Genomic DNA, 14,178 nt, shown 5'->3' on the forward strand with positions numbered 1-14,178 from the left:
GAAATAAATTAAGTATCCAAAAAAAATATTCTTAAGTCTCTTTTGTCTGCACCCCTCTCTCTTCCCTCGCCGCTTCGTTCCACCTCTGCATCCTCGGTGTGTCCTCCTCCAGATCTCAGTGGGGACATCGTTTGTCCTGGGCGCCATGCCGCTCGGCTTCAGCGCGATCAGCTGTTCCCTGGTGTAAACAATGCGGCCAAACAGCTGATCTGCAGCGGTGCCCTGACCGAGTAGCAGGAGGAGAAGTTCCACAGCAAAAAAAGTACTAAAACACTTTCTACCCTCATTTTCGCAAAGAGCGTAGTTTAAATTACACTTACACACAAGTTACTCAAGTTTGGAATAAGAAAGGAAAGTTAAAAGTTGGAAAATGTAAGACGACGAGACGGAGCTACGGCAACAGGCAGCATGCGGGCTGGCGCGTGCGCACTTAAACCTGAAGCTGTAAATGTACCGAAGCCCGCAGGAGCTCCACACAGGAATTCAGTTCAGGGGGAGAAATGATCAATATTTGATTCAGTTATTTACATTGGGCTAAAATTAGCTAATTTTAATATAGTGGGTCAAAGTAGTTGGTTTCATATCAACATTTGTAGATACGTGTATATCAACGTTAAAGTCTTATAACTGCTCGTGGCTTTTGAGGTGCTTTTGGCGTTTTGAGGCAATAAATGAGGGTAGGCTATAATAACCATTTTAGCAGATCACACACGCTGATTCATGCCTCTAATTCGTTCTGCTGCCTAGGGAGGTAAGAGGATTACTAGCAGCATCTACGCAGGGCTGCAGTGGGTGTGCAGCTCCCTCAGTCTGCATCTACTGCTCCATCTACTTAACTGCTCATCTGGAAAAGGAAACCAGTTATTCAGAGCCATCGTGGTGACTCATGCTGCCACAGTGCGAGTGGGAGTCAGGTACAGTGAGGTGGCCAAAGGTTTGTTGGGCTCATACTGCCATGTTTCACATGGCGCCACCGTGTGGTTAGTATGTGAACGTGGATCAATGTGTAGCCTCATCAAATGTGATGAGAATCGATTTGTAGGTAATTCATTTGATCGATGTTAAAGGTTGAAATTCTACTAACAGGTGTTGTGTGTGAATCACAGCTGATGGATCTTCTTCCTCTATTGTTGTCCAGAACAAAACACATCAGTGAGCCGCTCTGTTGCACTGGGTGACATGTTCCTTCATCACCATGAACACACACACTGTAGTTTATTCTGACTCAGTCCCACACACACCGTCCTGCTGAGGATTCGCTGCTTTTCTTTGTTTTATATCATTGCAAACTGAATAATAATAATAATAATAATAATAATAATAATAATAATAATAAAAGGCAGACGGAGAGGAAGATCCAAGAGATCAGCAGGTTCCTACGTACCTTCTGCCATGGCCACCAGAACTCTTGGAACCAGTTCCTGGGTTGGGCGCCCAGAACTCCCTCCGTCAAACTACCACTGGACTCACTCCCTTCCAGTGCATACTCGGCTACCAACCCCCTCTCTTCCTGTGGTCATGAGAACCATCGGCGGTACCTGCAGTAGACTACTGGTTCAGAGAGAGCGAGAGGGTCTGGGACGCAGCTCACCATCAGCTGCAACGAGCTCTTCGCAGACGCAGAATGACGGCCGACCTGAGACGATCCACTGCCCCAGTCTATCAACCTGGTCAGAAGGTCTGGCTGTCGACCCGGGACATCAGAATGCGTCTGCCCTGCAAGAAGCTCAGTCCCAGATTCATTGGTCCCTTCACCATCACTAAGCAGATCAACCCGGCTCCAGCTCAGCTCCAATTACCACCTCAGTACAGAATTCACCCAACTTTCCATGTGTCCTCCTCAAACCTCACCGCCCTTCTGTTTCTGTTTCCACAGAGCCTGGCGCAGTAGCTGAACCCCCCCTCCTCTCATCCTGAAGGACGGAGCGGCGTACCAGGTCAACGAGATCCTGGACTCCCGGCGCCGTGGTGGTCTACTGGAATACCTGGTGGACTGGGAGGGCTACAGTCCCGAGGAGCGCTCATGGGTACCTCGGCATGACATCCTTGACCCCTCTCTGCTCGAGGGGGGGACTGTCACAGACCCGCCAGGCTCCACCATCAGCCAGTCACAGCGCACTCCCTCACCAGAATACTAATCACACACACCTGCTCCCCATCAGCACCTCATCACTACTAGGATAAAAGCAAACCACTCGCCTCAGCCAGATGTCCGGTTTTCATTGAAACGTAAGGACTCTACATGTGGACTTTGCAAGACTTCCCCATTCTACTCCAGCGTGTTAAAAGTACTCAGTATGCAGAATGGCCCCTTTCAGAGTGTTAAGTTATGGAGCCTTCAAGGTCCTGGGTATGAGCCCGTTCTGTAAAGGAGAGGAGTTTAAGACAGTGCATGAATTCATTGTTTTTGCATCCTTATCGCTCGATATTTCCGTTTACAAATACTGTTCTAAATATGCACATTTGGGGCAGATTGTAGCCTAAAGGAGTCGATAGTTTTCTGACTTCGAAATAGAGCTAAAACGATAAGTCAATAAATCAATCGAAAGAAACAATAATTCACAAATGTTTTGATTGTTTATTATTGTTCATTTTTCAAGCACAAAATGCCAAAAATAGCTTCTCAAGTGTGCTCATCTGATGCTTTTCTTTGTCTCATGTGACAGTAAACTGAAGATCTGTGGATTTCGGACAATACGAAGACATTATCTCAGGCTCCAGGAAATTGTGATTGTGGGCATTTGTCAGTATTTTCTTACATTTTCGATAGATCAAGAATTATTAATCAAGAAAATAATCGCCAATGAGATTTATTCTTTATGAGTTTATTTACTTTTTGATAAATCATCTGTGCTGTCAAAAGTTTAACTGCTGGAGTCAAGAGAGTTGGAATGACTGCATTAATTCACTTAATTAGCCCAGGCATGTGGACCATTTGTTGTCCACATAAATAGAAAATGTATTTCAATTAAAGATTGTTGCAGTTCATCATCTCTTTCTATTTTGACAGCCATGAATGCACCTGCTTTGTGCTTGAGGAGCATCTTCATTTCACAAAAGTACATTTATTTTCATACAGGAGTCAGTTCATGATGGTTTGCAGATGATAAAATAAAATTCAATTTCAATCCATGTGAGTGGGAACATAAATCCTCCAGAATCTCCCAAAGGAAACATAGAGAGCTCAAAAGTTTTAGCATCTTCTCAAACAAAGCCTCACCTTCAGGTAGAAGAACCTGAACTAACACTCACTCCTGCTTGTAACAGTAAACACACGGTACTTACCAGAAAGTAATTGGTGACGGTCCTCATGCGCTTATGCGCCAGAATAATCCAGATGACCACCATGTTACCGACCACAGACACCGCAACGATGCTGCAATACGCGACAGCCCAGAGTGTGATCTGCCACACCGGCTGGATGAACTGGTTGAAGCCGTCGCTGCAGTTAACGGAGGCGTTTGTCACGTTAGTGGCGTTACACTCGGTGGCATTGTAGAGCGGGTCCATCTTTCCGGCATCAACTTGTTTGAAGAGCTGGATGTTAAAAATAGATCAGTGTCCTGTTGCTGGGAACGATTCCTCTCTAGGAGGAAGAGGAGCAGCCCGTGTGGAAATCTGAAAAGCGCAATTCCCACATTTTGTGGCGGAAATGTCTTTACGCACCGCGAAGCCGCGCGCTCCTGAGGACATCACCAAAACGCACGACGCAGCTCACCAACAGTTGACGTACTTCAGGCTGTTTAACCCCCCCACCCCTCCCTCCACTATTCACTCCCCCCTCACACACTCACTCACACACCCCTTCCCTCGAAACACACCGTGTGACTGCTCTTGCTCTTGTTTGTCTGGCCGATAGATCAGCTGTTGGAAATCACTCTGTTTGACCCTGAAATGCAACATCATTTATCTGGAGCCCTAATACGATCTCAGCAGGATTAGTCCTGAGTCCTCTGGGTCAGTCTGATGAAACTGGTTTAAATAGGCCTAATGTGACGAGTTTTAATGTCCAAAACAAAAAAAAGCAGTAAATCAACAATTCATAAATGGTTTATAATGTTGTTGTTAGCAGAGATAATTACATTTTAAGTGTTTATTTATATATTTGTCGAGAATTATTAAGCATCTAACTGGTGTATCAAAAGATAATGAATGACTGGCAGCATAAAACAGCTGTAATCATATGAATGTTAAATATGAATTTATTTATAGTATTGGTTCTATTAAATGTATTATGTCAGTTAATCAATTATTTATTTGAATTATATAATCAATTATATTTATTAATGGAGTATCTATTTATTTATAACATTTATAAATAAATATAAATACACTGTCCATGACAACTGCAACAAATGTCATTAGCTGATCAAGCCCACATGGCTGAAAGCTCCAGAAGAAATCTAGTAAGTGGACCTTGAGTTAAGAATGTTCATGTTTTGAACATATAAACCGTTTTAAACCGCCTGCGAATGATTTATACATGTGTATAAACAGTTAATAAATGTTTTATAACACACTGTAATGACATGTTCATGTGTGACACATATCATTCAATAAAACAAAAGCTGTGTTATTAATCAGTTATTAACTGTTATCACCAATTAGAGAGAAGTTATAGTTGACCGTCCACTAAGCCCGCTCCCCTTAGTTAGCTGCTGCTGCTACACGGTCAAACTTAGTTAGTTGCTGTTCCTACACTTGTCAAACTTTCCCTTCTTGCACATATATGCAGTTTAAAATAATAACTGTGGCAGATTTACCATCAAATCGTTATTTTTTAAACAATGGGTCCTTTATTTGAGACAGAAGTAAACTAAATCAGCACTTGCTAGCTAGAAATGACACCTGGCGCTGGCAGATTTGATCAGTTTTAGCGAGCTAGCTCATTAAGCTAACGTTAGGTTCATGAGGTGAAAACAGCATCTCCAGCTGACTTTTTATGTTTCAAGCTGACTCATTTTAAAACCATAATCCTGTGAAATGGGTCTTAAATGCGCTGTTGATAGCAACATACATGATATCGTGCTAAAAGACGGAGGCTAAAGCTAACAGATCCCAGGCAAACAGTGAGCAACCTCACCAGTGGATAAACCAAGACATGGAAAAAATAAACATGGTTCTTGTATAGCCAGGTATGCTAACGCTAGCAGTTTTAGAGCAGATTAACAATGATTAATCCGTTCTTTACACGTTTGGAAAGGCTAAAAACTCTTTAAATGCAGAGTATCTCTATCACTACAGCCCCATGCACATCACTTCATCATGTAGAGGAGTCCAAAGCTTGACAGACCGTCACAGTTACGGTTGCTAAGATGTGACTGTTCGGGGGAGAGGTTCAGCTAATGATCGGCTGTTGATAAAAACACTGATTAACACTTTAGAGTGTTTTTTACATCTGCTAACAGCTACATTATATGGTGTTGTAAATCATGAATTAAGTGTGTACATACTGCTTCTAAAGTGTCTAGAGTAAAGTGTTATCCACAAGGTAACAAATACGTAAAAGCTGAACAGAGACTTTCCTCCACAGTCATCATTGCAGAGGAAACTGGCTCATGGTCTCGTGTTTACCGATTTCATACTTCAACATTGGATGCATTCAGATAAATCATGTCAATTTAAACCCCTAATGGCCAAATCCAGATTAGCCAACATGCATCTCAAGCTCAACGGTTCAGCTCTGCTTGTCTTGCTGTGAATTAAGGGCTCAATAATTTCAGGTCATGCGGTCACTAGATTGGCCTGCCTGGCCAAACTGCATGTCAGCTCACCAAAGTAATGGAAAATCAGATACGTGGCACTACACATAAAGTGTTTTTATCTCTCAGCACCTCTAACTCGCCGTCTGTCTGTCGCAGCAGATCGGAGCTATTAGAATCCACTGCAGGGAAAACAGGAATTCAATGTCATTTGTCACCTGCTCCCCTCACAGCTGCCGTATCAAACACCACAGTGCAGGCGGTGAAAGCTCCTGTCCGAACAAGTGATGAGGAAAGGATGTGACACGAACAGAGAGGCAGAATTCATCCGAGAATGACAGGGAGCTTCATTTATCTGTTCATCTGCCTCAACACCTGCTTTCATATAAAACTCAAATTAAAAAAGTGAGAATTTGGTAACAAGAACATGTCGACACACAAGAAGGTTACGACTTAAATCTCACATCAAATGGAAAAGAGGGAGAAGTGAATTACTGGAGGTGATTGAAAGAGAGGAGGATGAAGGAAGACATTTTATAATTTAGTGGAGAATTCAGAACAAAATATGGCTCCGATGTTTGTATCTGCTAGAGATTGCCTTAGATATAAGTTATATACGACACAGAACGATCAATTATCATGAACAATTTTGGAACTTCTGTTGCAACAATGCAGCTCCCACCAACATGCCATCAATAAGTGTTGTTTGTTCATACTTTGTTTCGTGAATAAACATTCTTAAACAGCATCATTTAGCAACGAACTGAAAGACCATACAACAATATCATTTATTATGTTTTATTCTCTACAATAAATTCAAGGGCCGTCAGATAAAATTACTAGTAGAACATTACTCTGCACAGCTGTCAGGGATACTCCAGGCTCCACTACCCACTAATCACCCACACCTGCTCCCAATTACACTCCTGCTCCCCATTAGTTCCCAATCACAGCCAGTATATAAGCCCTGGAATCACCTCATAGGTATGTGTCTAACCTCGTTTGAATCCAGGACTCTCCATGCCACTCGGCATATTACCTATATCTCCTGCCTCCAGTGATCTCCCTGCCTGCCTCCAGCGTTTCTCCCTGCCTGCCTCCAGTGATCTCCCTGCCTGCCTCCAGTGTTTCTCCCTGCCTGCCTCCAGTGATCTCCCTCCTACAGACTTCCCTCTCTCCATCCCCACTATATCGGGCTGTTATCCAATAAAGAACATTCTGGTCCATCTCGGTGTCCCCTGCCTGTCTGTACCATAACAGCAGCAAATCTGAGAATTTTAAATGTTGTATGAATCCTGCATAGACAAATGTCACATGACTAATACAGCCCGTTACTCAAGAGTACCACTTTCTAATAAGACACCTATAAGCTGTAACTAATGGCTTTATTAATCGCTGATAAAAAATATACTTTATAGATCAGTTAAGCCACTTTTAATTAGACTTAGGTCTTCCTGATGAACTTATGAGCTAGCTAAAAAAACACAGTATCCTGGTTTCCATCCAAATGTAGAAGTTTTAACCAAATTTACAGAAAAGAAAATGCGATTTCATGTTGTTTCCATCCGCTGCTGCTGTGTGAACACAAGCTCATTGGCTGATGGAGGTAAAGAGCTGGTGAAGCTAATTCTCCAGCCTCTGCCGTTAAAGCATCGCAGAAGAAGAGGACGGAGCGAGATGACGTCATTAAAAGAGTTCAAACAATGGGAAACATGACGTTTCTGTTAGTTTAATGTGTTCATGTGAGGAAGGTTCCAGCCTCCTCATCGCTCCACACACATCTGATGTTTTCAGCTCTTCACTTTAAGTCACATGCTTCATGTACATCATCTTTATTCACTGAGTCTGTTTCCACTTAACTTTGTTCACTCAGTGAGTACACCATTATATATATATTTGTTTTAAATTTGTACTTAAAAAAAAAAAAGAAAGTTGGAACTGTCAGATTATCCCTCTGTTTATAAGATTCACAATCATCATTTGCTTTTATCAGCTCGAGACTGCAACTTCCAAAAATTGAAATGCTACCAGTTTTTTTCCCCTTTAACTGTGTAATATGATTTTACTCGTATCCAAATTTGTTTTAAAGTTGGACTGAATGTTGAAATGGGGTGAATGGCAGCTCTCAAGTATAATCAACTTTATTTATACAGCCCAAAATCACATAACGTATAACACCCTCTATCCTGACAATATTGGTGAGGTTAAAATAGCACAAAAGTCTGTTTTAGAGAGGGCCTATAATCATGCTTTTACTATATTTGAGTTATAGATAAAGGAATGACTTAATGATGAAGACACATTATGAAATTAAACTGAAATATCTATATAGCTTTGATAAAAACTTTAGTATTTTTCATGGCATCATCATTTTAAAAATATCTCATTGTGTGCTTTCACATGGTAAATGGACTGTACTTGTATAGCACCTTTCTAGTGTTTCTGACAACTCAAAGCGCTTCACACACTACAAATCACATTCACACGCCAACTGCTCATCAGTTTAAAGGAAATAACTCATTCATACTCACACACTGAAGGAACAGCCCTTTGCAGCAATTTGGGGTTCAGTGTCTTGCCCAAGGACACTTTGACATGTGGGCTGGGGGAAGCTGGGATCAAACCGCTGACCTTCCGATTGGTGGATGACCCGCTCTACCACCAAGCCACAGCCACCCACATGTGTTTGTTACGGTGACTGACAAGGGAAAACGCACTGCAAATTAAGAAAAAACATGCAAATAGATATACAGTGGTGTGAAAAAGTGTTTGCCCCCTTCCTGATTTCTTATTTTTTTTGCATGTTTGTCACACTTAAATGTTTCAGATCAAACAAATTTAAATATTAGTCAAAGAAAACACAAGTAAACACAAAATGCAGTTTTTAAATGAAGTTTGTTATTATTAAGGGCAAACAAAATCCAAACCTACATGGCCCTGTGTGAAATAGTGATTGCCCACTAAACCTAATAACTGGTTGGGCCACCCTTAGCAGCAACAACTGCAATCAAGTGTTTGCGATAACTTGCAATGAGTCTTATACAGCGCTGTGGAGGAATTTTGGCCCACTCATCTTTGCAGAATTGTTGTAATTCAGCCACATTGGAGGGTTTTCGAGCATGAACTGCCTTTTTAAGGTCATGCCACAGCATCTCAATAGGATTCAGGTCAGGACTTTGACTAGGCCACTCCAAAGTCTTCATTTTGTTCTTCTTCAGCCATTCAGAGGCGGACTTGCTGGTGTGATTTGGATCATTGTCCTACTGCAGAACTCAAGTTCGCTTCAGCTTGAGGTCACGAACAGATGGCCGGACATTCTCCTTCAGGAGTTTTTGGTAGACAGCAGAATTCATGGTTCCATTTATCACAGCAAGTCTTCCAGGTCCTGAAGCAGCAAAACAACCCCAGACCATCACACTACCACCACCATATTTTACTGTTGGTATGATGTTCTCTTTCTGAAATGCGGTGTTACTTTTACACCAGATGTAATGGGACACACACCTTCCAAAAAGTTCAGCTTTTGTCTCGTCAGTCCACAGAGTATTTTCCCAAAAGTCTTGGGGATCACCAAGATGTTTTCTGGCAAAAATGAGACGAACCTTAATGTTCTTTTTGCTCAGCAGTGGTTTTCATCTTGGAGCTCTGCCATGCAGGCCATTTTTGCCCAGTCTCATTCTTATGGTGGAGTCATGAACACTGACCTTAACTGAGGCAAGTGAGGCCTGCAGTTCTTTGGATGTTGTTGTGGGGTCTTTTGTGACCTCTTGGATGAGTTGTCGCTGCACTCTTGGGGTAATTTTGGTCGGCTGGCCACTCTTGGGAAGGTTCACTGCTGTTCCATGTTTTCGCCATTTGTGGATAATGGCTCTCACTGTGGTTCACTGGAGTCCCAAAGCTTTAGAAATGGCTTTATAACCTTTTCCTGTCTGATAGATCTCAATTACTTTCTTTCTCATTTGTTCCTGAATTTCATTGGATCTCGGCATGATGTCTAGCTTTTGAAGATCTTTTGGTCTACTTCACTTTGTTAGGCAGGTCCTATTTAAGTGATTTCTTCATTGAGAACAGGTGTGGCAATAATCAGGCCTGGGTGTGGCTAGAGAAATTAAACCACAGTTAAGTTATGTTTTAACAGGTGGGGCAATCACTTTTTTAAACAGGGCCATGTAGGTTTGGATTTTGTTTTCCCTTAATAATAACAACCTTTATTTAAAAACTGCATTTTGTGTTTACTTGTGTTATCTTTGACTAATATTTACATTTGTCTGATGATCTGAAACATTTAAGTGTGACAAACATGCAAAAAAAAAAAAAGAAATCAGGAAGGGGGCAAACACTTTTTCACACCACTGTAACACAACACAACAAATTAAGAAAACATTTCCATTAATTTGACCACACATGCGCAGTATTTCAAAAACGCATTATGTTGCAGTGCGTTTGCCTTTCTCGGTCCCCGTAGTTTGTACACATGCATGTGTGTATCAGGGCTAAAAGCATCAGCAGGGACTGAAAGAGGAGAAAACCAAGTAAAATTAGCTCCCCTTGCCCTGAGGTCTCGATCCTCACGCCACATATTACATCAGATGTAAAAAACTGTGTGTGTGTGTGTGTGTGTGCACATCAGATTGATACAGTCACATTCGATTATTCTACAGAAGACTCTTCAAACAGAGGAGGATCTACGGAGGGCCAAGGCACCAGTGACCCCGGTTTCCATCCAGGGGGTCAGTGTGGACATTGTGGAGGACTACAAGTACCTGGGAGTACACTTGGATAATAAACTGGACTGGACCAAGAACACTCAGGCTGTTTACAGGAAGGGCCAGAGCCGCCTCTATTTTCTGAGGAGGCTGAGGTCCTTCAACATCTGCCGGACAATGCTGAAGATGTTCTATGAGTCTGTGGTGGCCAGTGCTATCCTGTATGCTGTTGCATGCTGGGGCAGCAGGTTAAAGGTAGCGGACGCAAACAGACTGAACAAACTGATCCGTAAGGCCAGTAACATTGTGGGGTGGAGCTGGACTCTCTGGCGGTGGTGTCAGAGAGGAGGATGCTGGCCAAACTACACGCCATCTTGGACAGTGTCTCCCACCCGCTCCATGACGTGCTGGCTAAACAAAGGAGCACCTTCAGCGGAAGACTCATCCCACCAAAGAGCACCACAGAGCGCCACAGGAAGTCATTCCTGCCTGTGGCCATCAAACTATTTAACTCCTCCCTCTAAGGATTAGTCTGTTTGACCCTAGGTCACTAAACTGGACATTGAGCATTACATCTCCGCCATAATTAATAATAATTGTGCAATATTCTGTTTACTACTCAAGTACAATATTAGTTTTCCCTTGTTAGTTTTTCTTATTTACTGTTACGGATATACCTCAATTACTCTCGACAGTACATGCACCTCCGCTTTTACTATTATTTATTACATAATTAGTGACTTTGTATTTATACTGTACTTCACCATCTACCAGTAAACCCACTTGGTATTCGACACTTAGTTTATCTTATACTTATACCAACATGTTACTTAATTTATTTCTGACCTGTTTATAGTGTATAATATCGTTTTCTCCTGTGTGCACTGACGTAAAGACGAGCTACTGTAACAAAGAGTTTCCCTACGGGGATCAATAAAGTATTTCTGATCTGATCTGATCTGATAAAGCCTTATCTATCTGATATGCATATTGGTTTATTCATTAAGCAGTGCAGTAGAAATTAAGTTTAGTTCCTATTGAAGAGAGACGAGGTGATGAACAGATGGAGGAAGGAGGAAAAAGTCAGGAATTTGAAATTTCATTTCTCACATACGGATCAATACATTATAAACCGATTGAATACACACATTTTTTTGGAATTCAATTTTAAAAAGGCCGTAATTATTCACTTACTCACTTATTCACAAGAGCAGGAGTCCATATAGAAAAAATTCAATAATAAAAACATTATCTTTAGCATGTATACAGTATCTCCTGCTGTGGTGGAAGAAAAATTCAGTTCCTTTACTTAAGTAAAAGTTCCAATATAATAGTATAGAAATACTCCACTAGTCCTGCATAAAAATCCTACTTAAGTAAAAGTAAGAAACATTATTATCACAATGTACTTAAAGTATCAACAGTAAAAGTACTGGTTCTGCAGTAAAATGTCTCCTGTGACTGATATCTGATTCTATCTGACAATGTTATAGCAGCATTTTACTGTTGTAGCTGCTCGAGGTGGAGCTTGTTTTAACTGCTTTATATATAGTTAGCTAGTTTTAACTGCTTTACAGACCCCATTCCAACTAGGCTGCTTAAAGATGTTTTACCCTTAGTTGGCACCTCTTTACTGGATATGAGCAATCTGTCTTTATTAACAGGCTATGTACCACAATCCTTTAAAGTAGCTGTAATTAAACCGCTTCTTAAAAAGCCCACCCTTGATCCTGGGGTTTTAGCCAAGCTCTAAGATCCTTGAGAAAGCAGTCGCCAATCAGTTGCGTGACTTTCTAAATAACAATAGTTTATTTGAGGATTTTCAGTCAGGGTTTAGAGTGCATCTTAGCACAGAGACAGCAAAGTTAGTCACGGAGTTCCACAAGGTTCTGTGCTTGGACCGATTCTATTCACCGTATATATGCTTCCTTTAGGCAATATTATTAGGAAACACTCCATAAACTTTCATTGCTATGCAGATGATACCCAATTATATCTATCGATCAAGTCAGATGAAACTTACCAGTTAACTAAACTTTAAGCATGCCTTCAGGACAAAGACCTGGATGACCTGCAACTTTCTGATGTTAAACTCAGACAAAACTGAAGTTATTGTACTTGGTCCCAAACACCTCCGAGACACATTATCTAAAGATATAGTTACTCTAGATGGCAATGTCCTGGCCTCCAGCAGCACCGTAAGGAACCTCAGAGTTATCTTTGATCAGGATTTATCCTTTATCTCCCACATGAAACAAACTTCAAGGCCTTTTTACACCTATGGAACATTGCATAAATCTGGCACATCCTGTCTCAAAATGATGCCGAAAAATTAGTGCATGCATTTGTTACTTCTAGGCTGGACTACTGCAATTCCTTATTATCCGGCTGCCCGAATAAGTCCCTTAAGACTCTCCAGTTGATCCAGAATGCTGCAGCATGTGTACTGACAAGAACTAGGAAAAGAGATCATATTTCTCCAATATTAGCTTCTCTGCACTGGCTCCCTGTAAAATCCAGGATAGAATTTAAAATCCTTCTCCTCACGTACAAAGCTCTTAATGGTCTGGCAACAACGTATCTTAAAGATCTCATAATACCATATTATCCGACTAGATCAGGGTTACTTGTAATTCCTAGAGTCTCCAAAAGTAGAACGGGAGCCAGAGCCTTCAGTTATCAAGTTCCTCTCCTGTGGAATCAGATCCCAGTTTGGGTTCAGGAGGCAGACACCATCTCCACATTTAAGAGTAAGCTTAAGACTTTCCTCTTTGATAAAGCTTATAGTTGGGGCTGGCTCGGGTGAGTCCTGAACCATCCCTTAGTTATGCTGCTATAGGCCTAGACTGCCGGGAGACTTCCCATGATGCACCTCTTTCCTCTCTCCTTCTCTCCCTCTCCATCTGTATGCATTTTTATCCCATTACTGCATGTTACTAACTCAACATCTTCTCTCTCCCGTAGTTTTGTGCTTTCTCCTTTCTCTCCTCTCTCCTTCTGTCGCTTTCAGCAGGTATTTCTGCCTCCGGAGCTGCAGAGTCTGGATCTGTGGTTGTGGGCCACCTGCTGCCCCCGTGTTCCTGCTCAACAACTGCTACTACAGTTGTTGTTATTGGCTCTGTTACTAATGCTGACATTATTTTTCCTATAGCTGACATTCCTATTATTACTAATATACTAATATTAACACTACAATTACTTTTACAATTACAATTTACTATAAAAAAAATTCTACGTGGTCTTTGCATTGTGCCTCCATAACCCTATCCCGTTCCTCAAAACCTCCCTCTCTCTCTCTCTCTCTCTCTCTCTCTCTCTCTCTCTCTCTCAAAACCTCTCTCACTCTCTCTCTCTCTCTCTCTCTCTCTCTCTCTCTCTCTCAAAACCTCTCTCCCTCTCTCTCTCTCTCTCTCTCTCTCTCTCTCTCTCTCTCTCAAAACCTAACACAGCAGTGGCGGATGGCCGCCCACCATTCAGTCTGGTTCTGTCCAAGGTTTCTGCCTCTTAAAGGAAGTTTTTTCTTGCCACTGTCGCCAAATTCTTGCTCATGGTGGGATCTGTTGGGTCTCTGTAATTAATATTATAAAGAGTACGGTCTAGACCTGCTCTATAGGAAAAGTGCAATGAGATAACTTCTGTTATGAATTAGCGCTATATAGATATAAATTATACTATATTATATTGAATTATATGCAGTTAGCCAGTTTTAACTACTTTATGTACAGTTAGTTAGTTTTAACTGCTTTATATACGGTTAGCGAGTTTTAACT

The 14,178-nt window shown here is 41.6% G+C and overlaps 1 protein-coding gene across 3 annotated transcripts in view; it reads right to left on the reverse strand.

The window, feature by feature from the left end:
- The window catches only part of LOC122865672 (substance-P receptor-like), a 58,837-nt gene that overhangs the window by 37,841 nt on the left and 6,818 nt on the right, over positions 1 to 14,178 (reverse strand). Inside the window, exon 3 of one of the 3 annotated variants that reach the window (XM_044174445.1) lies at positions 3,286 to 3,442. The exons of 1 other annotated variant lie outside the window; for it this stretch is intronic. In XM_044174445.1, coding sequence (XP_044030380.1) covers positions 3,286 to 3,348 — 63 coding nt within the window. In that variant the 5' untranslated portion in view covers positions 3,349 to 3,442. Of the gene's footprint in view, positions 1 to 3,285; positions 3,755 to 14,178 lie in introns of those variants that run through there. One more of the 3 variants, XM_044174443.1, reaches the window with a different exon arrangement.

The sequence above is a fragment of the Siniperca chuatsi genome, linkage group LG18 (genome assembly GCF_020085105.1).
Source record: "Siniperca chuatsi isolate FFG_IHB_CAS linkage group LG18, ASM2008510v1, whole genome shotgun sequence".
Lineage (NCBI taxonomy): Eukaryota > Metazoa > Chordata > Actinopteri > Centrarchiformes > Sinipercidae > Siniperca > Siniperca chuatsi.